This window comes from Monopterus albus, unplaced genomic scaffold (genome assembly GCF_001952655.1).
Source record: "Monopterus albus unplaced genomic scaffold, M_albus_1.0 scaffold39.1, whole genome shotgun sequence".
NCBI classification, from domain to species: domain Eukaryota; kingdom Metazoa; phylum Chordata; class Actinopteri; order Synbranchiformes; family Synbranchidae; genus Monopterus; species Monopterus albus.
Genome location: NW_018127919.1, coordinates 436,027 through 461,004, shown reverse-complemented (window position 1 = coordinate 461,004; position 24,978 = coordinate 436,027). Strand labels below are relative to the sequence as shown.

General features: G+C 40.2%; 4 protein-coding genes across 11 annotated transcripts in view; 1 reads left to right on the top strand and 3 right to left on the bottom strand.

Moving 5' to 3' along the window:
* Nucleotides 1-808, bottom strand: part of LOC109959545 (diamine acetyltransferase 1-like) — a 1,343-nt gene extending 535 nt beyond the window's left edge. Inside the window, exons 1-4 of the mRNA XM_020598996.1 lie at nt 655-808; nt 452-503; nt 268-348; nt 68-169 (exon numbers count right to left, since the gene is read on the bottom strand). Of these exons, the coding sequence (XP_020454652.1) occupies nt 68-169; nt 268-348; nt 452-503; nt 655-720 (301 nt within the window). The 5' untranslated portion in view covers nt 721-808. The remainder of the gene's footprint in view (nt 1-67; nt 170-267; nt 349-451; nt 504-654) is intronic.
* A 1,771-nt stretch (nt 809-2,579) lies between these two features.
* prdx4 (peroxiredoxin 4) lies at nt 2,580-6,867 on the bottom strand. Of its 2 annotated transcripts, XM_020599114.1 has the most exons (8): nt 6,684-6,867; nt 6,400-6,543; nt 4,958-5,075; nt 4,753-4,869; nt 4,473-4,595; nt 3,322-3,452; nt 3,113-3,147; nt 2,580-2,707 (listed from the first exon to the last, which is right to left on the bottom strand). In XM_020599114.1, the coding sequence occupies exons 1-8, from the start codon at nt 6,862-6,864 to the stop codon at nt 2,657-2,659; spliced, it is 900 nt and encodes a 299-aa protein (XP_020454770.1). In that variant the 5' UTR covers nt 6,865-6,867; the 3' UTR covers nt 2,580-2,656. The 2 variants fall into 2 exon arrangements, with proteins under 2 accessions (XP_020454770.1, XP_020454771.1); XM_020599115.1 differs by lacking the exon at nt 6,684-6,867 and having other exon boundaries at nt 6,400-6,677.
* Nucleotides 6,868-8,727: 1,860 nt separating this feature from the next.
* Nucleotides 8,728-15,876, bottom strand: pdha1a (pyruvate dehydrogenase E1 subunit alpha 1a). 2 transcript variants are annotated; one of them, XM_020598850.1, is made up of 11 exons: nt 15,735-15,876; nt 14,449-14,517; nt 14,186-14,359; nt 13,259-13,385; nt 13,013-13,104; nt 12,226-12,318; nt 11,547-11,702; nt 11,172-11,243; nt 11,019-11,086; nt 10,352-10,460; nt 8,728-9,581 (listed from the first exon to the last, which is right to left on the bottom strand). In XM_020598850.1, the coding sequence occupies exons 1-11, from the start codon at nt 15,780-15,782 to the stop codon at nt 9,417-9,419; spliced, it is 1,173 nt and encodes a 390-aa protein (XP_020454506.1). In that variant the 5' UTR covers nt 15,783-15,876; the 3' UTR covers nt 8,728-9,416. The 2 variants fall into 2 exon arrangements, with proteins under 2 accessions (XP_020454506.1, XP_020454504.1); XM_020598848.1 differs by having other exon boundaries at nt 14,449-14,520; nt 15,735-15,874.
* Nucleotides 15,877-15,941: 65 nt separating this feature from the next.
* map7d2a (MAP7 domain containing 2a) overlaps nt 15,942-24,978 on the top strand; it is an 11,759-nt gene continuing 2,722 nt past the window's right edge. Inside the window, exons 1-15 of one of the 6 annotated variants that reach the window (XM_020598846.1) lie at nt 15,942-16,839; nt 18,463-18,555; nt 18,968-19,054; nt 19,154-19,231; nt 19,778-19,938; nt 20,262-20,358; nt 21,005-21,094; nt 22,376-22,482; nt 22,599-22,711; nt 22,839-23,215; nt 23,300-23,447; nt 23,543-23,723; nt 23,860-23,958; nt 24,078-24,128; nt 24,344-24,383. In XM_020598846.1, coding sequence (XP_020454502.1) covers nt 16,803-16,839; nt 18,463-18,555; nt 18,968-19,054; nt 19,154-19,231; nt 19,778-19,938; nt 20,262-20,358; nt 21,005-21,094; nt 22,376-22,482; nt 22,599-22,711; nt 22,839-23,215; nt 23,300-23,447; nt 23,543-23,723; nt 23,860-23,958; nt 24,078-24,128; nt 24,344-24,383 — 1,759 coding nt within the window. In that variant the 5' untranslated portion in view covers nt 15,942-16,802. Of the gene's footprint in view, nt 16,840-18,462; nt 18,556-18,967; nt 19,064-19,153; nt 19,232-19,774; nt 19,939-20,261; nt 20,359-21,004; nt 21,095-22,375; nt 22,483-22,598; nt 22,712-22,838; nt 23,216-23,299; nt 23,448-23,542; nt 23,724-23,859; nt 23,959-24,077; nt 24,129-24,343; nt 24,384-24,978 lie in introns of all 6 variants that reach the window. The other 5 variants (XM_020598845.1, XM_020598844.1, XM_020598843.1 and 2 more) reach the window with 5 other exon arrangements.

Sequence of the window (24,978 nt, the reverse complement as noted above, 5' to 3'; positions counted from 1 at the left end):
CTACCACTTCTTGGTAACTTATTAACCTTTACCATCACCATATAACAGCACTTGTCAGTAAACTTACCACGAAACTCCTGCATGACAAAAAAGTCTTCCAAGTACAAAAGCTTTCCAATCCATGGATCATATGTGTAGTAGTACATAGCAAAGGCAATTACAGTGTACCCTAAATGAAAACACCACGAGTTAGGGGTTGAATTTAAAGTAAAGGGGAAAAATATGACAGTTAAATTGTGAAGTTATGTGTTAGAGATATGTTTTTACCTTCTGAGCTCTGCTCCTTGGGGACTTCAGCAACCAAGCAGTGGTAGAATGGATGGTCCCCGAAGCCGTCTTCAAGAAGATCTGCAAATGGAAAACGGACTTTAGGACAGTGTGTTAAAACACGCATTTATATGTATAAAATGTATGCTTAAAATCTGACATAATGCGGACCGCACTGAAGCACCTTTCTCAGTCAGCATGACCCTCTCCTCCATCTCTTCATATTTAGCAAGTTCCTAAAAGGCAACAAGAAACAAACAAGGACAGCTATTTATGCTTTTAACTGGAACTACAATTAGGAATAGTAAAACAGAGAAAACAGATTAAATCAATTAGTCAAAATGTCCTATTTGTTGTCAAAATATTACTCTTTAACATTTGGCTTACCTTTATGAGCCGCAGGATATCGGACACATCCTTGGGTTCAGCTGTCCGTAATATAAACCTGGCCATTTTCTCTTTTTACCCCTTTTCCCTTTGCTTACAAGTCCTCTGAATGTGAATAAAAGCAAAATTTGTTTCTTCATCCGCCCCCTCAGGAGTTTACCCCCCGACAGGAATTTTAGAAAACAGCATTCACTGTGCACAAAATGGTAGCAAATCTTCAGGAGCTTCTTTTATATGTGTCTCTGGAGGAGGTGAACCTGTTCAGTAATCCTTATATGGACATCCCGCCTCTCTGCCCTTTCTGTACACTCTTTATCTTTGTGTTGATCACTGGACATCCATTTGAATGTGGTTTAAACGGTAAATATTAACCAGGCCTGGACAAAAACACTGCAATAATGTCTGCAGAGCTCAGTACAGAATAGTCCACAAAAACATTTAACCCTAAACCAGCTGTTCTTCAGAGAGGCCACGTGTGCTTCTGCTCCAAAAAAGCATTTGCATTGCTGAGATGACAACAGTTTATCTTTTACTGATGTTCCAACAAACGGTAGATTAACTCTTAATGTGGTAGCTACAAGGCTGTGCCAAGTTAAAATTTTGGAAACATCTTCTAGTCAAATGTGTTCCGACTTTGTGCTCCAAATGGAATGCCAGTGCCATATGGATAAAAACAAAATGATCATGTCAGAAGGTGATATCTTGTCATCCTGTGACAGTCATAAACATATTGACCTTTGACTGTCTGGTCTACTCAAATGATTTAACATTTATTATGCTAGAATAAAGTACCACTCTATTCAGTGACACCAAATGTAACTGGTGTCTAGTTTTCAATATTCACCTTTTATACAGGCTTTATGCCACTGTGTTTGGTAAACCTGTTCAGGAGCATTTTTAACTCAGTCATGCCATTCCTTGTTTACTCAGTGTGCAGGACTTTTAAACTTTGCATTAGATCATGTCCAAAACAAAAACAGTATTGCACAAGATGCAAAACATCAACACTGACATGTTGTTTGACCTGTTCTGCACTATTATTACTTTTTTCTCTACCATTATTATTTAGGACAAAGCAGGGATGTGATTTTAACAGACTGCGTTTTCTCAGAGTTTGCCATTTGTTCCCAGATCATTACCAGTACAAATGTATTTAATCATTTGAGTCAGTGTCTAAGGAAAGGCTTGCCTGACCGTGCTGGGGCTAATTTTTCAATATCTTACAGTATGTGTATGCTGTGTCCACCACACATTTACATTCTACTAAGTTCAAAGCAGACACCATGACCCCCATAACAAGTACTGAGACAAGTCTGATATTTCATCAACTCTTTGTAACCAGTTGTTGCCACTGAGCATCAATGACATATGTTCTTTTCCTGTGTGATGCAAGTTTTGAAACTGGAAAAAAACCAGTATCAACTGAACTAAAACTGCCACTCTGCTTTGTCACTGCTGACTGTGTATATGATGGACATGGCATCACCACTTCCCCCCCAATGCATCCAAAATATTATCTGTAACCAGAGTCTGCTCAGTAGTGAGGAGAAATGAAGTAACAGCACTGGACCACCAAAGCTTTCAAATGAACAGAAATACAGCCCTTTTTATATAATAACTTATTACAAACAAATATACCATAAAAATAACCACTTGTACACATATCAGCATGATAACATCTACCAAAAATGACAGAAATCACCTCTTGGGAAAAACCGATTTGTACTTTTGAGTCTTTAGTTTGGCTCACGTTCCATCCACTAACACAAGGAGGAGGCAGGATTCCTGACCTTTACGGCAACCAGCCGCCAGGAGTGATCGATTGGCAGTGGCTTCACTTCTAGGAACTGTTATCTTGTCTGAAATTTTTACAGTCAACGGGAGTCATTCATGCCAGCTGAACGTAAAAGACCAGACATGCAACATTTTATGAAAACATTTTATTTGTACTTTCTGTAAGTGGTGCATTTCACAGACTGGGAAAACAGAAACGTACAGTAAATCAGTTCAGTTTATCAAAATACTTCAGCTTGCCTGAAGGGTCGGGAATAATCTGTGGGAAAGAATTCATCAAATTAGTGCACAATAATGACTTGTGATAAAAAATTACTCCAGACTAGAGTATGCTTTGAACCAGGTTGTGACTAATGTAAATCCCTGTTAACAAACTAGTCCTCTATTATATGTGTGTATCCAAATTATTGCTTAGATTCCCACTTCACAATGAAAAATCTGGGTTGTTTAAAAAGCATAATTTTCTCCGTAATTCTCTGAGGTGTGATCCCTCAGTGAACACCCATCCATTTTGCACAAACATCAGACGTAGCTACCAGCAATGTAGCGTATTGTGAAACCTCCTGCCATTGAAGATCATGGATAGGGTTTAATGTTATCAACGTAGGACAATACTAGTTAGTGACCAAGGCTCCAAATCAGTTTCAGCCTCTGAGATACTCACTGTGTCACTGCCTGGCTTCCATCCTGCTGGGCACACTGTAAAAATCACATCATTCCAGTCAGCACTTTAAGAAAAACAGCTCTAAGAATCCATTGAATACCAGCTATTAGTTTCCAAGTACCATTGCATTACCCTGTTATCACCATGAAAAAAACAGCAACTAAAAATTAAAGCTGATATGTCAAATTATTCGATAGAGACCCTTGTACCTTCTCCGTGTTTGTCAGTGTACTGGAAGGCCTGCACCAGCCGCAGAGTCTCATCCACAGATCTTCCCACTGGAAGATCATTCATGGTGATCTGCCTCAAAATACCTTTGTCGTCAATGATGAAGAGTCCCCTGAAAGAGATGCGGATAGGTAAGATTCAAGCACAACTTACTGTTAGCTCCTCACTGTCAACCCAGTGTTTCCCGTGGATCAATAGGTTTGGTGTGGCGGCAGTGTTCCTCGAGCAGGGGGTAGGGGGGTGGCTGGGGGTTTTAGTATGCATCTGTGTTCCCTCTATGGAGGTGAACAAATGCTTAATAATCATAGTAATTAATATAGGCTAGTAATCTTTCAGTAGTAGTTATGATATAAGTGTTTTTAGCGGTTGCAAAACTAAGTCCTCAGCAGTTCGCTGGTCAGTGTTTCACTCAGCAACATAACCACAGGCTGACTGAAAGAGAAATGTTCGACGTTCAGTGTCAGAGTAGCCGTCAGTCATCAGCTCCTGATGAGCTACAATGACAGCGGACAGACAAACGGTCTGGTGCTGGATAAGTTTTCATGTAGGCATTATGTATGTAATCATGACAGATGCCAGTAAAGGAAAAAAAAAAAGTTTGCAACAGAAAATAAGTGAGGGACAATAGACCTGAAGCATAAAGGGGTGATGCGTGGCTCAACCACATGTGTGAGACATGCGTCTAAAAATGCGTTCCATCTGAAATAGCCTTAACTGCATCTGTGTATGTGACCTACCCTGTTGCTTTACATGCTTCCCAGGTGAGTCACTGAGGTGTCTAATTAAATGATTGACTGGCTGGATTGATTTTTTTGCCATGGTGGAAAAGATTTTGGTGTGATGGGGTGCCACTGAGAAATGTTACCAGCGGAAACACTGGTGAACCTATACATGGTCAAAATGTCAACTTAGTTATCACTAACAATGTTATGAAGCACATTCTTCCTCATTGCATAATCACTAATCTCTCCCAAACTAGTTTTTCATACCCGTTTCTAACTTATTTCTTTTTATTCCCTCCTAAGGAACCTCAGAGTGACATACCAGTTTTAAATGCATGTTTCACTATATTGGGTCCCTATAAAAATCTGAAAATAGTCATAAAATGTAAATCACAAACTGTAACCTGTACCTTAGTGTGTGCCCCTGGTCCTCCAGGTAGACTCCATAGTTTTTTGAAATCTGGTGAGTAAGGTCAGACAACAGAGGGATTTTCATTTGTCCAAGTCCACCCTGCTTCCTGGGAGTATTGATCCTGTTAATGACAAAAAAATGTGAGAAAAACAAATCCATGTTCTGAGTGTACAGTTAATAAACGGTTAAGTGATTCACCCTCTTCCAAAAAGGAATATTTAGACCAGCGCTCTCTACAGCATTGACACAGTAGCACTGTGTGGGTGAAATGTGCTTACCAGGCCAGGTGGGTGAACTGGGAGTCCACTGAACAGGCAACCACCTCTGTATTGATGGCACGAAACTCATGCACACGATCACTGAATGCAATGATCTCAGTAGGGCAGACAAATGTGCTGCAACAGAGCAAACACGTTTACATAATGCACTCTGTCGTGCAGCAACACAAACCAAGTGATTATGTATGTCTCAGATGTTACTCACAAGTCCAGAGGATAGAAGAAGAAGACAAGATATTTGCCTCTGTAGTCCGACAGCTTCAGCTCCTTGAATTCACCATTAATGACAGCTGTCCCTTCCCAGTGTGGTGCAGGCTTTGAAACTTAGGGGAAAAAATGGATTCATAAGACCCAAAACATTTACTGTAGTGTAATTGTTATTTGAAAACATCCATGCTACAAAATGTCACAAGTATTTAAGGAAAATGTGCGGGGGAGAAAAAGAACCATAGTAGTGCTTTAGCTCTTAAATGTTGCAAATGACTTGTAATCTTCAGTATTTTCACACTTTTAGGGTGATGCTGATTTCATTCAAATATAGGCCATAAGCTAGTATATGACCATAAAACTAAGGATATTTTTATTGTCTTTTAATGTTCCAATTATTTTTTTTGAAGGAACAATTACAGCTTTGGTACAGTGGCCCTGAGAGTTCAATGCACCTCACCATAAGAAAACATATAAAAATAAACAAAACAAGCAAATAAAAAAAAAGCATTTCATCAATTTGACAACACATCAGCATTTTGAAAACTAGCTGCAAATACAGAAATGATGCAGGTAGCACAGGCACCAATGGAAAGGTTTATGGGGGCACTAAAAAGCCATGGACATGACTGAGACAGCTTGTTGTTTCCATAATTTGGTAATTAGTGGCATTGGAAAATGAGCTGAAATGTACAGTCTGCTAACTTGCTTGTGTTTTCTGTATTTGCAGCACTATGTGAGACTGTAGTAGTGATCTGTAGCAGTATCTCTAAACCAGTGCAGGTTTCCTGTGTCTGCATTGCATAATTTTGCAGTGTCTGTCTCAACTGGGCAAGTTAACTAGTAGAACCAGCACAGGGACCAGTGGGTGGTCCACAAACACTGAAAAACTAGGTATCCTACTGTGGGATGACATGGGATAAAGTCTCAAAACTCATAATGACACATAACAAAGGAATTACAAAAGGCCACAAAAGTCACTAATATGACTGAAACAAGGCATAACATATGGCCTCATGCAGGACACGAGTCTAATGCATGCATCTGTTTGTGCTCTTTTATCCAACCACCTGTATTAACCAGTATTAGAGCTGTGCCATGAACCGCCATGGTGTCAGAGGGGTGGAGGGAGGAACATAATCCAACCAATTTCATAGGAATGACGTGTCCCACAAAAACCATCTGGTGGCCTGATGTGAAAGTGACACTAACCTGTTAAACTGTCACCTAAGAATTAAATGAAAGGTCCCAGCCAATCAGCTGATAACAGCACAAGCAGTAGACACTGTAAGTTTGCTCCTATTGCCTTAACAGCAGGACCAGCATGCTGAAACAAACTACAGCAGCTGATCTTTGGCAGCCAAGGGGAAACAAATTCCTTGCACGTTTTAAATATATACAATTTTGCCACCTATGGGTGAATTCGTGAGAGAAACTCACTCTTAGCTTTGCTGAGGTGCAGGGAATGGTCAGACACTGGGACACGGGAAGCCTCTCCAGGATAGACGTGTCCTCCTGCGTAGTTGTGACACTGGGAGTATTTCCCATGATCGCCTTCTTCTGCAGATGTGAGGAGGAGGAGAGCTGTGCAAAGCATGCAGAAAAGCCCCCTCTCTAGATTAGTACGGGAAAGAAACTCCATTGTGCCAACCCCGTTAGAGCACGTAACCTGCGACAGGCTAGCAGCACGCTTTAGCCGTTTGGCAGGATCTGGAGAACCTCACCTTCCTTCTCTCTTCTTCTTGTTTCGGGTTTTGCAGCACACGGAGTCCTCACTGTCGCATTACCGCCATCTTCTGGAACTAATCGCATTCGCACGTCTGTGTCGACATTCTTTCTAGTAACCAGTTCAACAAGTACAGTAATATATAAAAGCCGCCACTGCCACAGACATGCAGTATGCATCCACGAGCTTTTCTTCTATGAGCAACGGAGCTTTTATTGTGAAAATTCCAAGCGTCCGTTTCGACGATTTTCACATCAAGACAGAAAAGGGACAATGAACATATTACCCACATAATGCTACTTCCCTCATTCAAAGATTTCTTGTTTATATTTTTTAATAAATCAAAGGGCTTATTTTGTAAGGTACTGATATGATTAAATATAAGAAAAAGGGCGTTTTTCTTTATTTGCCTTTTGTATATTAAAGTGAAAAATTGAAAATGCTATTTAATAGCAATATTTCAAAATAGATTTTGGGGGGCAACACTGTAGTTTTATTTTAAATAAAATCAGCCTATATAGGATTATATAACTATTATATAGGATTATATAACTATTGCCTTAATAGTTAGACTGATGATTGTTTCTCATGATTTTGCAGCTGTGTGCACTAGAGGGCGATCGGGCATAAGCACATAGTCATGTTTTAAGGCCCCTACATTTTGGGCAATTCAAGGCTTTTTATTTAGCTGCAATATACATTTTTCATTTTTTAATATTTGAACTTCACATAATGTCACATAAGCCTACTATTCATACTAGTAGGCTACTACATCTGGACAAAAGTCAGCTAAAGCCAAATCAGTTCACTGGTGCAGTAATCTATAAGACTTTAAATGTTGTAAATGTATAAAGATTATAATCATATCACTTGTTACAGCTTTAGGCCTATAACTTACAGAACTTTAGAGGCAGCCATTGTTTCTTGTACTATTTCCTATGTCGTTGTTTATATTTATTTTAATCCCAATATTATAAAATGACAACTTGATTATATTGAATAATTATCATAATGCAACACATTTTCTTATACTTAATACTTCATCTGGCTGCGAGGCAAACAGGGGAGGAGCTGACTACAATAAGGCTGCTAAGAGCACCGTCTCTTACAATTTTAGTCAAAACAATTTTGTAGTAGATGAGCCGTGTAGTTCATAATACCAGCGAGCACCACTGCTTTCACTGTGAACCAATACCTCAGTCTGCAGCTTTTACAGTAACATGCATAGAGTACTATTCATTAAAGCACAATGTAAATTAGTGGGCAATTTGTCCAGTCGCTGTACATACAAAGCAGAAGGAAATACAGCATCTTATAGTCTTTTTATTACAACAGTTCAAGCATTAAACCAATGTTTCCAGCATTTCCTTTGGCCACTTTCAATAAAGGTTTACTAAAACAAATACACTAGGCATTTTCAGTTGTATTTTATAATAGGTACTGACATAGTAGCTTGCTGCAAGCAGTACATGTTGACAGTCAACAGACTGAAACTCAAAACGTCCGCACGTTCCTGTACAGGTGTTAATGTATCACCCCTGATGTGTCACCATCACAAAACACCATCTGATTGAGACTCATGTGAAGTTAAAGATGCACTGCTTTATCATCCAACCTCCCATCCTGTTTAGATTTGGAAATTTAAAGTGAAGCTAGGCTGATACATGCACTCATGTTTATATCCACTGCTGGTTAAGCTTGTGGTAACTGAGTGCCAATAATTACCTAATTAAATATAATTGCAATAGTACATCACAAATTGAGTCGCTCCAAATAAGAACATAGAGAAACTCCATTTTGTCCTCATACATCTGAGTTTCAGATGCGTACAATCACCTGCTCAGCTTGGTGAGCATCCTCTAAACAACAGGCTTGGGAAGACTGGTTGGTTTGGGAACACTGATCAAAGTATTACCAACCGTTCCCATGGTATTCTTTACTTTTTCTTACATAGAATAAATGTGGAGCCATTAACAGTGCCATCTGCTGCCTTATGTCTTTGTAACAAGGGCTAAATAAAAAGACAAGAACTCAAACAGATATTCATCAGGTACACTGTCAAGTATAAAGAGCACAAAGCCTTTGTTTAATAGGTTGGACAGTCTTTTTATGAGACAAACAGTGATAGATGGACATTTTCTTAACCACACCTCAAAAATTACCCACAAACATCAAACACAAAAATTTTGAATCTGTTAAATAAATTCATCTGGGGCCAGTTTACAAAACCTCCTTAAGTTAAAAATGCTAAATGCTTAATATTAAGAGAACTGATGTGTCTTAAATACAGTAACTTCTTTACCTTAAAACAAAACAGAAAAATCAATCCGAAGTATTAATTTATACATTTGGTTCATGAACGTTCACCAACATCAAGAAAGTGATTTTAGGTACTAAACATAAAACACTCAGTTGGCTCAACATTCTCATGAAAAATATAAATATGGGACAGAACTTCATGAAGAAGCACTAATAGCTCAATTAGCACAAACATGAAAACAGAGCTAATCATTCTGTTCTTCTCTGTCTTTGTTAATTTAATTCTCCAAATATCATTGCAAGTACAGGCCCTGTTGTAAAAATGTACAGCACTGAAAACTGTTTACTTGTTGATGGATTCAATTCTAAGCGTGAGGCACTACTTTATAATATATGACATTGTTAGTGTACATGTGAGGTGCAGCAGGGGATGGATGCAAGGATTTTAAAAAAAGGGGGGGGATGAAAATGTTTAGCTAACAGATTTGAGCTTTGACCATGGATTTGTGCCTCGCACCTCAATTGGTGGGTTGTTGTAAAAGATGTGGTTGCACAGTTCTTCCAGTGGGGGTTCAGGATCTGTAGTGGCAAACTGAGCCGCATCTTCTATTTCCTTCCTCACCTCCACATCAATGTCCTATAGAGACAACACAGAGAATTATGATATGTGCAAGTGCACACATGTAACACTCATCATGGGTTCGACATTTGTTTCCACTGCCTCGAAGGAGTGTATACGTGCACATGTGGGTATGTGTGCATGTATACTTATACAGCAGACATAAAACTAGGAGAGTCCTCCATTTGCCTGAGGCCAGCTCATCATCTACAGTATTTGTGCTGTGGCGAGTCCACTTAGGCTCACAATGGGAGATGAAGCTACTGGAAAGTGTTTATTGTGCTTTAACAGCACACTGAAAATTTGTGTGTGAGCAATATCCCTAAAATGAACAGAGGACTGCAGAAAAAACAATGTTGCCCATTTCTTTTAAACAAAACTCAGTCATAAACTTGTTATATTCTCTAGTGGGACTTTGGATTAATACACTTGTGTTTGTTCTGCCTACCAAGATGCTTTTATCCCAACTGCCATCGTCTTTTTAAATAGTGCATTATGACAATATAACTTATTTACCATTACTGGCATTTGTTCAGGTAGGATGAGAGGGGTTTTTGTGCATGTTTTATGTTTTTATACGGTGGTATGACAATGAATGTGTGTGTGCTACTGGTTGCACGGCCAATTGCCCCTTGGGGATAAATGAAGTTACCACTGACCTAAAAAAAAAAACTTCAATGTAAAAAGAATTTTATAAATTCCTAAGAATGTAATAGAAAGAGTAATTGTTTAAGTGGATAATTTGCCATTGCAGCATTTTTATTTTACAAACTGAAAGTATTTGCTACCTTGAGCTCCTCCACACTGGCCATGTTGTTGCTGAGCATGCGGTCCTTTAGCAGGGAGATGGGGTCACTCTTACTGCGGACCTCCTGGATCTCCTCACGTGTACGGTAGCTGAGAGGGGAGAGATTGGCACAGAGAGGTTGTAGAGATACACTAATACAAGCATTTTTATAGCTGACACCAAATCCTAACGTACTGTATCGAACATTCTTAATTGTCAGCATTATATTTCTTTTACTGAGCTGCATTAATATGAAGATAACTGATCTGGGGTCATTATGCAAAACTGTAATAATTCTGTTAGAGTTAACATTTGTTTATCAGTATAACAAACATTAAGTAACAGTGCTTTGATTTTTGGTGTGTTTATATTTATCAAAAATTCCTCTGAATCACTTTAAACCTAACAATCTGTCAAAGCCAACACCAATATTAGTGTCTGTGTTCAGTCCATCCCTAGGCTGAGCTCAGGGTACTGCAAGGATGCTACAGTGGGAAGAAGAGTGCATGAACACTGTTGGGAGAGGTGGTCAAAACAAAAGGCAGCAGTACAATGAGGATAACATTTGAAGGTCAGATTATTATTGATTTAAAGATAAAGAGTAATAGCAATCCATTGTAAAAACCTGACATTCAATTACAAAGAGTCCAAGAACTGTCACCAATTACCTGATACCAGGATCACTCATACTGTGGCCATGATAGCGGTAAGTCTGCAGTTCCATGAGAATGGGACCCTGATGAGAAGGTGGACAAAAATCATTTAGCTTGGAAAACAACAACCACATTTCCTGATTACTATAACTCACTGTTTTAACTTACCTTTCCAGATCGGCAGTGATCAGCTGCAAACCTGGTTGCTTCCCGAACACACAGAAAATCCATCCCGTCCAACTGGACACACAAACAATATGCCATATTTCACTGACTTACTCTGTGCCTATTTCAGAACATACATCACAGAAACTCGCACTAAACTGATCATATGAACATCAAAAGGTGAACAATACTCACAAACAAACCCTCTTGCTGAATAAGTTGAAGGCTACCGTATACATACACACTAACAAAGTGATACTATCACCACATATACCTCGTTCAAATTGAAAAATTAAAACAGTGCTGTGCAAAAATAAAGAAACAACATACATTCTGTTATGTGGTTGGTTTCTTCTATTTAAAAAGAAAATACAGTACCCTGAGACCAGGAATGAATTCTCCCCTCTTGTAGTAATCTGTGCTGGCTGCAGCTCGCTCCACTGATGTGCCCATGCCATACCTGTTGTTCTCACAGATGAAGATGACAGGCAGCTTCCAAAGTGCTGCCATATTGTAGGTTTCAAAGATCTGACCCTGTGAAGAACATAGAGCATTTTTCCCCCCCCCCCCCCCAAAAAAAACTTGTTGTTTTAAATTAGAGGTACATAACAAACCAGATTAGTCTGTTTACATAGACTGGTTAGAAAGTGTCATATTTTATCTTAATGTAGTTTGAGGAATTGTATTTCCTCTCCTTTCATCAAATGTTATGTCCCTGTGTTGTGTTTGTAGTGAGCAGTTAAGATCAGCAACAGCTCTGGCACAAAAGTAGACACTGTTCAACTTATCCAAAAATACATGGCTGGTCTAAAACATATGTTCAGTGTAATGCATTTAGTAGTTGCCAGTCCAATATCTTCAGGGGTTTTGACATTATAGGAACTGAAACATGTCGCACTCGGGTTCTGCATTTGTTTCCATTACACAAAGCCCAATTTGGAAGTGCATTCTGGGAGCTAAATTTCAGCACCCCTCAGGAGGTAGTACTAGAATCAGTACAGTTTTCTGCATTTTTGAAGACATGTAATGTAGGGACAGTATGAATTATTTGTCATACCTGGTTGGCAGCACCATCACCATAGAGACAGACACACAGCTCGTTTTTGCCCTGATATTTGCAGGCTAGAGCCACACCAGCACCCAGGGGGACCTGAGGAGAATTCAGAGATGTCTGAAATTGTATTACATTGATCGTAACATATACACCCTTCATTTAAACAATGAGATGTGTCGCAACACATACACAATAACCGGGATGGATATTACTTATATGAATAAATCCCTTTTTGTAGAAAGCCACATTATCATTTCATGTGACTTGCCTGTTTTTGTAATCTGACCCTAATGGCCATCCCCGGGTTGTGATTTACGAGTTGATGCAAAGCAAGAAAATGAAGTTTTGGCTCCTGTTTCTCTAGGATGCCTTCCTAGGTTAGTCCAGCTAACAAACTATGGCAAACAATTGCTGCAGGATTAATGGGAGTGTTTATTTTGAACAAAGAATAAAACTGATGAGGCATCACATCAAATAATGTGCTGCTGTATTGTTTTCAATGTGATACAGGATGATACACATGATTTAGAAACCACTTCAGTTTTAATTTTGATTTTAGATACCATCCCAACTTTTTCTGATTTGGGGTTGTAGAGCACCAGCTGCGTTCATGATCAGTGTCACCGTACTGATAACACACCCACCAATTACACCTGTGTCCAGTCCTTATAAGACTTACTAAATTGACATTGTAATGTACTACTTGTAGATTTAGGTTTACACTGCATTCACAACATGTAAATCAGATTATCACTTTCTAAAACAGCTTAGATGACTGAACCATCTGTACCTGAGCTCCGACAATTCCATTTCCTCCGTAAAAGTTTTTACAGTACATGTGCATAGAGCCTCCTTTGCCCTTTGCAATGCCTCCTCTTCTGCCTGTATATTAAATACAGAAAACATGAAAGGAGAAGAATGCTGAGGTACAAGTTCAAAACAATTTGTGGATTAAAATCAATGATCACTGAACCTTAGAATTATCTGTTGATTATAAAATGCCTCTGATTTTTTTTTCTAAGCATTGCAGACTCACCAGTGAGCTCTGCCATGATTTGCTTCACAGTCCCTCCTCTGGTGTAAGTGTAGCCGTGGGCACGGTATGCAGTGATCAAGTGATCCGTCAGATTAATTGCTGCTTCAATGCCAACAGCACAAGCCTCCTGAGGGGAGACAACAAATAGCAAGACATGCCACACATGGAGGTGTATTTGAAAAAATTCAAGACTGTAAAGCCCCTTTTCCACCACCTGGTACTGGTTCAACCTGACTCGACTTGCCTTATTTGTGTTCCCATCAGTCAAATGTTGGGGATGGTAACTGGTACTATTTTTGAGATCACCTCCGTTGAGGTTCTCAGACAGCAGAGGTGATACCAAATGATGATGTGTAAACACTACAGACTAGCGATTGGTCAGAGAAATCATGTCATCAACGTGTGAGATGTCCTCAAACAAAGCGCCATTTTTAAAAGCAATGTTATTTAACCCTATCCGCTATTTTACTGTAGTTACTGTACTAAGTAAAAACAGCCACATACCGAGACATTGTTACTGTGTCAGTTCCTGATGACATCATGGCAGTGTAATGCGGTGTCTCTATGACAGCCAGCTACACTGAGAGGGGACCATCTGCAGTGGAAAACCAAGCACCCAGTACCACAAACAAGCAGAGTTGAGTTGAGCCGGTACCAGGCGATGGAAAAGGGGCTTAAATCCACACAGCAAAGAGGGGATGGTTTAAGAAATGTATTATATCAATATCTTAAAAATGCTTTTCTATCAGTGTAAATTTTAAATAACTGTCAGTATTATATACATATATACTATATATGAAAGCAAATCTTGATGCCATAAAATTTTCTTATAAGAGCAGAGAACATACTGTAAACCATTACTATAACACTGAAATAAGACTCTTCCTATATTTTTACAGTAGAAAGAAGAATAATGGTGCACTCAACCTGGCCGTCATATAAGTGGCAGAATCCTCTGATGATCTTCTGCTTATACAGCTGATCTGCCTTCAGCTCCATACGCCTTATGGTCTGCATGATGCGGTAATACTGCAGCCCCTCATCACGAGTCAAAACCACCTGGGTGGCAGGGGCCTCATCCAGCTTGTGGACGTCACATTTCTAGAGAGATGACAATATTTAAACTAGCACACAACCTGCCACATGCATTGATCAGTTTAGTGGAAAATGCTCCTCTGTATGAGACTTACTTTTATTTCAAAGGTAGCCTCGGTGGTGAAGTCAGCATATGTTCGTGCTGATATGAGGACTGTAGCTACCTGCTGGTGGAGAGAAGGGGGAGACAACAGATAAGAACAGTTTGAAATGTTTCAAAACTACAGCCATTACAACACCCACCCAAGTTTCTGTGCCAATACCAAAACAATACTTCTTTTATTTAAAAAATGCTTTTCTACAAATCCTCTTTTTTTTGTTTAAGCCAGTGGTTCTCATTAAATGTCTAAACAGAAGCAACTGTAAGAAAACTTTGTCTAAATAAAACTGTAGAAAATTGCCATAATATTGATTTAATTCTGGAAACATGTGATCAAACTAAGTAAACAAGGCTATAAGTCTGACCAGGCATTTGGCAGTACTTGACAGCTTTTAATATTTGAAAAGAGTCCTTAGGCTTGATACCTTGACCCCAAAATGTGTGAATGGTTAATGAGACAGTGTTTAAGTAACCAGCAGAGGTGAAATGAACACTGCTTTGCAAAACGTCAACATCTCACCAAATGACAACACCCAGAACAGCATTGAATAACAGCATCTATTAAAGAAACTGCCTTCAAAGTTATTTCTTTTTTTTTGTGAAACATTAGCTCAAGAGACAAATACTGGGCAGCAGACTCTTACTGCTATTCATTCATTCACTGTGATAAATCCCACTATAGTTAATTCAAGAATAAATTTACTTCATTCCATGTAAATCCTCAAGGCCCTCCCAGCTAGAGCTCTGATAAAACATGTGTAATTAATTAAAGTGCTTTGAACTTGTTTTATGTAGGATATAGCTATCAAAGTACTACAAGCATTAGCTAGTCAACACGTTTTGGAAAAGCCTTTTTAGGGAATTTTGTTTTGCAGATGCTAAAAGGTAACTTAGCATATATTTTCAAGGTTTTGCCATTTCCATCCGTGTTGACAAACTGATCGGTCTTGTGTTTTTGGTTACTAATGGTCGCTGTCAGTTTTCAGAAAACAGCACCACTGTGCAAACACCGCCCGACTCCATAATTTAAAAAATGACTAAAACGACGCAAAAATTAGGGAATATTTAAAGGACCTCTCTTTTCTGACCCACAAGCTGAAGCTATCATAAAGAGCTCACATTATGTGCGGGCTTGTGTTAGCCAAGCCAGCTATCATTCGGCCTTACAAGGTCAGAACAGGGATGACAGTCTCGTTTTGGGTAAATATTCGAGGTTTTAAAAGGCGACTGTAATGCGGTGTTTAGCTAAGACAGTCCATAGTTTAAATTCCGTCTACTTACGTTTCTCTGAACGCAAGCTCTCAGCACATTAGAAATGTTGGTCAGCATCTTTCCTACGTTAGCTCAGCACAGCCAATACTCCCACAGGTCCGTCCTTTAGTGAGATTCTGCACTTCCGCCTCCGCTCACTCTTCTTCTCTGTCTTCAATAACGGCAGCGCAAGTGCTGCTGCCACCATTTATCTGTCTGTCTGTCTATCTATCTATCTATCTATGAAAATCCCAGCAGGTATTACAGCATATTCTCTGATTGTGTAACCCGAGGAGGGGCCTGTCCCTCCATCACCACTGTTTACCATGGTCAGATAGGCCTATGTTACTGTTCCATAGTATATAAATCACGATCCCTATTTGTTCAACTCACGAATGTTTTTCATTCGTGGCGCATATTGATGTTTAAAAATATATAAACAAAATTGTTGAAAGTCTCTTTTTACAAGAGATGTAAAGGTTAGATTTAAGAGTGAGTGGAATGATTTTTTAAACATTCAACTGAAGTCTCAAAACAGAGGCTAATGCTAGGCCATATATACAATCCCAATTTGACTGCATTTTTGCAAGCCTCTGAACATGTTGTGATAGGGGTGTCTATGGCTAACCTCTTGTGGAATAATACAGTTCGAGACATCTGCCTCGTTCATTTGCGGTTTGCAGACACGATCTTGTGCTCAGTTGGGTTTGGACCTGGATGAGCTGTGTGCTGACAGGAAATCTCATCCATCCTCCTCTCGGTGATTCTATCTGGTGATCAGGGCGGGCTTACGCTGCGACACACAGTGTGGTCGGTAGCTCGATTGTGTGTGTGTGTGTGTGTGTGCATCATCATCTCCGCTCCAGTCCCAGCATCTCTATCCTCCATCTGCAAGTGCTGCCCATGATCTACAGCTTTCATAATGACCTATGGGCTATGCATTAGTTGAGTGGCGTCGGCTCGTTATTGTCCGCTGTGGCTGCGCGTATTGAGGTGGAGAGAACCGTGTAGCTACCTCTGCTGCATTGGCATCACCGCAGAGTGTTTGGGGGACTGCTCGTCCATTCATTCGGGTGTGTTCTGCTTGTGACAGCTACCATGGCCAAAACACTTGCATCATCCAGTGCAATAACAGGTGAGCTCGATGTAAGGTTTGTTAAACTGGGATCATGCTTTTGGATCTTGTTGTGTTTGCGCCACGATTTAAAGCAGACTGGTGAATGACGCATGCTGACATTTCCAATGCTTTGTGTGGATGATGTAGTCTGTGCAGATCCGGTTTCAGTGTTTTTGTTCATTCGTCACACAAAACTGTGCTGGTTGTCACCAAAACGCCAGTATTTTAGGATGCATGTTCCATAACAGGCCTACAGAGAGACCTTTTAGTTCCTACATTAAAGCCAAATCACTATGGTTTTTATCACAAGAGAAAGTAGGCAAAACATCGCCTTGTTGTGTGTTTCTATGAGTGTGTGATCTACATTCCCTATACAGGCCTAGATATCATCTTACGGACTAAATGGTTACTTGACATTTAAACCATTTTATTTTATTTTATTGGCTGATGACGCCACTCAGTCGGATAAAAGGTTGAGATGGGTGGAGAGAGGAAGACCAGATGCCTTCAACATACACGTGAATACTGTATCATTTTAATAGCAAAAGGTCGATGTGTGATGTTTTTGTGGCTGCTTTTCTAGCAAGATGAAGATTACCGTTTCACTTTGTTAGAGTTTTCACCCATCACACCCTAAAAGAAGGTGAATCTCCCTAAAGGTCAGTAATCAAATTTCCATAGTCGATGAGTGACTAGGACTACTGGATACAGTAGTAGAAATACTGTAGCAGAGTCAGAACTTGAAGACCTACTTTAAGAGAAATGCTGCACCAAAAAAAACCCTTCTTTTTCATCTCTATGACAGCCTGTTTTACACACAATTTTGCTTGTGTTTCTACAATAGCATGTTTTATGTTGAAGAATAAGGTGAGTGGGAGCCTCTTCCTCTCAAAGCCATAAAGGCCACAGTAAATACAACCCGAAGCAATAGAGACAGCCTACGCATGTGGCCCCTGAAGAAATCAATAAAGTGTTATCATGTACACGCTGATGATGACGAATGAGTACAGTAATATGTTTAATTAAGTCAACTCAGCGGCAGCTCTCCTGTCTGCCAATCCACATTTGAGAGCCAGATTTTAGTACACAGTAAAAGGCCTGACTGAAAAAGGGTAATTCACTGTATCAAGTAAAGTAACTGACTTTGTGCTGGCAGCTGATTGTGCACATATTCATTCAGTGAATTTGTGGACTTAAGCTTTGTACTCTGTAGCTCACAAGAGCTCTTTCACTGTGTCAAGGTTTACAGTAGATGTAGTCATCTGGGGACCACTGTCATCTCTCACTATAATAGATTCATGTTATTTGAATTTAATTTGTTTATTTAAGCCATTTGACTATATCTGCCTAATATTAGCATATAACAGCCATAAACAAGTTTCACATTTTCAAAATTTACTTTAATTTATGTGCCAGTTTGTCTCTGAGGTTTATCACAGACTGATTTCAATATGTAATGTGTGATGTGTCGCTCATCTGTGAACTGTGAACAGTCATTCACACATCTCCCACACACAAATACATTTTACTATAGTTTTTAGGGCTGTTACTAACAAGGTTCTTCATTTATAACCATTGTGATTTGTGATGTGACAATAAGAGCTCACTATTCAGATATTATTCTTTTGTTTTGTGCATTAGGTGAAAAGATGGCGTCGCAGTCTGTCACTCTGCTTCCTGACGAGAAATCTCCGACAAACGGTCACAGCTCTCCAGCCCAAATTGGAAAAAATTGTGAGTAATCCACTCTGGCTCCTGTCACATAATTCACTTTCTTTCCAAGTGGTTTAATCTGGATGATTCAATCATTATAGAATGTAGGTCTATATAGAAATATGTGTTTCAGGACTGCTCTATTATCAGTGATGGCAGGACAACAATATCCAAAACTGACATTCAGCATGTGTGGATTAAGTATCATATCAAGGACAGTTTCCACCTCTCTCCTGCCTATTGCTGCAGTTTGCTCTTGGCATGGGGCTACTTGGCATTTTGCAACACTGCATTTAACACAGAACTGAAAACATGTTTCCCTCTGCTGGTAACAAAGCAGCACTGCAGCTCAGCACTGTGGTGCCAATGTTATTGCTGATGTTATTAGACAAAGCTGAGTGTGCTCTCTCTCCCTCTGTCATGTTGATTCCAGCTCCATCTACCACAGAGAAGAAGCCACACATAAACGGACACGCATCCCCTTCACACTTAGCAGCTAACACGAGTAACAACCATGCAGGTAAACAAAGTAAGTCTCACTGTTTGCTTCTTTTACTCTCTCCTTTAATTTGACTGCATCACCACTACCCTTTTGGTTCACTGACATCATTCATTTCAGTTGTGGAGGGTTATACGAAGACAGACGACAGGATGCGATTAGCCAAAGAGAGACGTGAGGAGAGAGAGAGAAGCCTGGGTAGGTGTTGACCTGTTTTCTGGCACAAGTGCAAATAAAGGAGCTGATTTTGTCAAATGAGAAGCTCTGAAATGTCTGTAGGTTCCTGTTCCTGTGCAGTTTCCCTGCAACGTCATGATACTTCTCACAGTTTAATTGGAGGAAAGGCATTGCTAGCCAGTGGAGGATTCATTTTGAGTTCACTGAGTCCCTGATATGATCAGTTTTGTCAGAGAATGTAACAGTAACACAGACACTCCACAAAAGTAGGTCTCACACTCACAGTTAGTACTGTAGCTCCTGTTGTTGGCTTATGACGACAAGGCTTTCTATGTTCATGATTTAGTCTTGGATGTGTATTGAGAGACAGAATCATGTTCACTGTTAGAGATAAGAGTTTACATTATGACGACACATTTTTTGAGAAAACAATAAAAGCACTCTCTTATAAATAAACTTTCAAATAGAGATTAAACTGTGTTGCTCAAAAGGGTAAAAGTTTTTTAATTCTAGTGTGGTATATAGTGAAGCTTTCAAGACCAACAAAAATCTTGCCTCTTTTAGCAGCCAGGGAGCAACTGATCAGGGAGAAGGAGCGCAGAGCTCAGCTGCAGTATGAACGCACAGTGGAGGAACGCTGGAGGCGGCTGGAGGAGCAGAGGCAGAAAGAGGAGCTCCGCAGGGCTGCGGTAGAGGAGAAGAGGAGGCAGCAGCTCGAAGAAGAGAGGGTCAGCTGATTTAAAAAATGTCTTGTCTCCTTTGTGTACGATTGCAGGGATCAGTGGTGCTTTCAGATTGTGACTCTTCATGTACTATAAGTTCTTGAGGACATGTGCAGTATAGTTTTTAAAAGTTATCAATGGTGACTGACAAATACGACATTTGTGAACAAAGTCTTCAAAGAATCAAGAACCTATGTTAAAGCCTCAAAATACATTAAAAATCTCACACTGGACCTTGGCATATTGTATGCAGTATATGGTAGTACAAAGAAACAAAGCCAGCGATGAGGTGTTTGAATAAAAAGTCCACTCGGCTGTGTTGCGTTCAGGAGCGTCTGGAGGCCCTGATGAAACGCTCTCTGGAGCGAAGCCTCCAGCTGGAGCAGAGGAGCAAACGCTGGAGCAGGGGCTGCCCTACAGGAGCAGGTAAAAACAGAGCTTACATATGCAAACAGGGATTGTACAGGATACGAGAAGCATGACAAGCATGGGAAATAAAGATGTGTGAATGATCTAAAAGAGGATATGGAAGAAAAATGTTTTTTCTTCAAAAGGATTGCATTTTGCTGTATTTCTGTGAGATACCATTACACAAAGAGTGTGTTTACGTGTGTTTATTACAGGTCTGTGTGTGTTTTTGTGTTAAACAGTGCTTTTCTTTTGCCCTTATCATTGTCAATATCCTGGCAGCTGAGGTACGCATGAGTAGAAATGTGTTTTTGGTTTCTCACAGAGACAGGATCGAGTTACACATCAGCACCAGTGTCTATGTAGCATTAAACTACATGTTAAAATGATGATTGGAATGATGGAGATGTTCAAATAACATAGCACATTGTTGTCTGCAACAGTGCCTTTTTCTTTTTTTATATCAGCACTGGTGCATCGCCGCAGTCAGAAATGTTAAAAAATATAACATTGTGGCTTTTAATCAGACCAAACAAATGACGTTACATCACGGCACCCCTGCTGGGATGTAGACTGCCATCCAGGTCTCTATAGCTGGATGAGAAATTGCTCAGATAAACTGTTCATAATGCTCTGTCTGCTCTGCTCCGCCCGCTGCCTATAGGTGACAGTGAGAATACCGCACTCCCTTTCTCTGCTGCCTCCGTCTTTTCCCATGGCATTGCTTCCCCCCTTCCTGCTGTCAGCGAATCTGGTAAAGTTAAGCCCCCACTGCCAGTTACCAAACAGTTCATGCCAGTTACCATATTTATGTCGGTTTGCCTTTGGACAGGCTGACACTTAAACCAAAGGCAAATGTGTTCCCTTTCTGTGATGCATTACATGCATGCATGTTAATGAGAAATACTGTACCATTGTAAAGTAATCTGTATGTACTTCCATATGTACTGTATGACTTCAGTATGTCTGCTGTGTGTTTGTTCTCTGCTGCATTGGCTTTTATTGTTGAGTTATTGTCATAAAAAAGACTGCCTGGAGGCACAATAGTGTGGAGGCAGACTTCAGAAAAATAGAGCATGCATGCAGGAAAAAAGGACAATGAATATGCACCACCATCAGCTAGTTCATAGACTCATACACATGCTTTCAGTAAGTGTAATTCTCTTAAATTTTGCCATAAGTCACCTTGAGGATGAGCTGCCTCAGATTAGTAACCTCACAGTAATTACAAACATGCATAAGGACACTGGCTCAGACTTGAAAATGTCAGCAGTCTTCAACACAAGAGGAATTGCTGCCACAGTTTGTCAGTGTGTTAGAGGAGTATCTGTTTCATTTTTGTTTTGATTACCTGGGACTAGGGTTTCAGAATGAAAGCAGCTAAGTGATGCTGGCTCCGGGTCCCTAATCGCACATGACCTAGAAGAGAAATATGTGCACTAAAATAGACACAGGGATGCTTATTTCCCACAGACGGCTGCACTTTGTAGAGATTATGCTTCTACAGATTTATGATGACAGATGGATGAGAAATTACAAGAGAGGACGATATGACTGCTTCTAGTGTTGTATGATGTGCTCCATGTTTGTGGTCTTTGCTTTTATGAATGTGAGTTTGCATAAGATCTGTACGTGTTTCCATTTGCTGTCAATGTTTTGGGTGGAGCAAGAAGACCAATGCTGGGAATTGGGTTTGGGATGATCGTATTTGTAGGCACTATGCTGGCATGTGTGCACTTGCCATCATACTGCATAGTAGCATACAGACTCAGGGATTCATTTCTAAAAATAACAAACAACGACATCTCCCATTGTCCCATTATTTCTGACTGATGGCTGAATCAGTCATACTAGTAGTTGACACATAGAGCCCCCCACCCACCCAAGTTAATTTGTATTTCAATGCCAGTTGACTTTAAAAATGAGTCTACAAGCTTCGAGTGAATGCAGCACACACTGTCTAAGAAATATTGCTCTCCCCTATCACTGGTTATTTGTCATCATTTGATTTGTTATCATGTCTGTCATCATGTAGCGCCCTGCAGCCCTCACAGGTTGCCTTTCTGCGGCTCACTGAATCCTGCAGATCACAGCAGAGTTGGACTTCAGGGAGGCTCTCAGTCCACGCCCAATACCCCCAAGGTCAGATCTCATACATCCTTATATGCTGCAAATTTACATACTTACACAACACCTTTAAGAAAAATAATAATGGATATTATGCGCGTTATTCTATATCTTAAACCCACTACTTATAGAAAGAGCGGCTGCGCAGAGAGAGAACTGCATCCCCAGGTTATGGATCTCCTATTAGAAGATCAGAATCCCCCGCTAGTGTCACCAAGCACTTGGTTTCCCCAACAACATCCAAGTAAGATTACTGTATTTGTTTGGTGGGCACACGTGGCTGTCAGCCGGGACCATAGTCTGCACATTTTTAAATTTCTTTCCTATCATGAAGCACTTAATTCTTAAACCACTCATATCTATCTGTGCAGGCTGGCATCTAAGGTGCGTGCCCAGTCTCCAAACAATGCACATCACTACCATTACTCTCCTACAAGACCTCATCCAAACCTGGCAAGTGCTGACAAGAAGGTGGAAAAACACAGTGAACAATCCAAAGCTGAGACCACAGTTAAAAAGAATGCCAACATTAACAGCACAAATCCATCTTCACAAGCTGAGAAGAATGTGGTCAGTGTTGACAGCACTGAAACAAAATCATCAAAGGGTGAAGCTTTTAGCAAGCATCTCAAAGGCGACACATCTGAAACAAAGCAGTCCCCTGACAGAAAGAACGACATGTCACCCAAAATGAATTCCTCAGAGAAGAAGATGCAGAGCAACGCTCCCAACGGAGACAAGAAAACAGGTGGCCTTTATTTAGATTACCTTACTCAGCATTCGGTTGTGGTATATTTGGATGGTTTTACACCAGTCTGTCTCTGTGTGACAGAGCCAGCACCACACGTGTCCACAGGGAACGTGGCAGCTGGCACAACAAATGCAGAGGAGGCTACTAGGGTGCTGGGTGAGCGTCGGCGTCAGGCTCGAGCTCAGAAAGAACTGGAGGAGAAGAAACAGGAACAACAAGAAGAGGAAAGGTGAGTTCATTGAATAAATCATGAATTAGCATTAAATATAATATGACATCCACCTGTCTGCGAGTGTATAACGGGTGTACACCTCTGCCGATCAGACCCAAGGAAGAGCAGCTAAGGAAGCAACTCGCACAGGAGCAGCAACAGCAAGAGGCAAAGATTCAACAAGCAAAGGAAAAGGGGAAGAATGAGGAAGATCCGCACAGGCTGAAACACGAAGACAAACAGAGGAAGGAGCAGCAGCAGGAGAAGGAGTTACCGAGTCACACAGATAAAGAGGTTGGAGATCGTTCTAAGATGTCAGGCAGTTTTTTTTATTTTTTGCCTTAATGCTTTATGTATTGGATTTGGATTGATGGTGAGTTTCAGATGAATCTTACAGTTTCTGTTAAAGATTTCTTATTAATTTTAACAGAGAGAAAAACTCAAAGCTCAAGAGGATGCAGAGCGTCAGCGGCAAGATAGAGAGCTGCAGGTGCAACACGAAGACGAGGAGAGGCAACTAAGAAAAAAGGTGATTTTTAACAGAAATAAGAAAGACCATCCAAGCACCTTTTGCATCATATGTTGCACTTAAAACATTTCAACTCTGGAATTCTGGAAAGTGACTAAGTGACTGATATATTTTTGCAGAGAATTGAGGAGATAATGAAGAGAACTAGGAAGGGTGAAGCTGACTTGAAGGTACTGTAAGAGGCCTTCTGTTCTCGTACAGTAAACCTGCTGCCTCTAAGCACCTGCTGTTTATGTCATCAAGATATTTTTCAACTTTCATTTATAAAAACTTTGACTTTCTGTTGTTATTGTCTTTATTAAATTCTACTGTTGGTGATACTTTGGTTTTGCGTCCTGATTGCCACAAATGTTGACTTGACCGTCTCTGTTCTGCATTGAATCAGAAGGAGGAGCAGGTGGAGACAAAATCCGTCTCACCACCAGGTTAGTAAGTTATTTGGTCCCCCTGCAAATACCTCAGTTTGCTTGCTGTTACTTTGTGCTTACTCCACCCTTCAGCATATGCCTTGCAGCTATGCAAACAGGGCATGTATGGTTTTATGATGTGACTCATTTATAAGCCTGTTTTCAGCATGCATGTTTTTATGAGTTGGTTTGTGTGGAATCTCAATGGGAGAAAGACAGTTATGTCATAATTCTGATGCTTTGGCTTTGGCTATTCAGAAGAATTACCAGCAGTGATCCTTGTCTGCACCATATTAAGTTGGTCAACTGAAATTGTATAATTGTTATGTTTTTGTGCTATGTGTTAAAACCATTTGGTGGAGGTTCTACAGTATTTTCTGGAATATGGGGCAGCAGTTAAGGTCTTTGCTCTAGGTGCTGATGGGGCACCTTCAACTGCACCAGTACCATGGGAGATGACTCTAAAATTAGCTGCTCCTGAAAATGCCCTTGAAAGAATTGTTCAGTACTCTCTGTGTAGAGTGTGAGCTAATACTTTATTTGAGCTGTTCATTGTTAATACTCTACTCATTTGGGTTTTACAGTTGAGTCAGTGTTAATATTTAGTATCAAC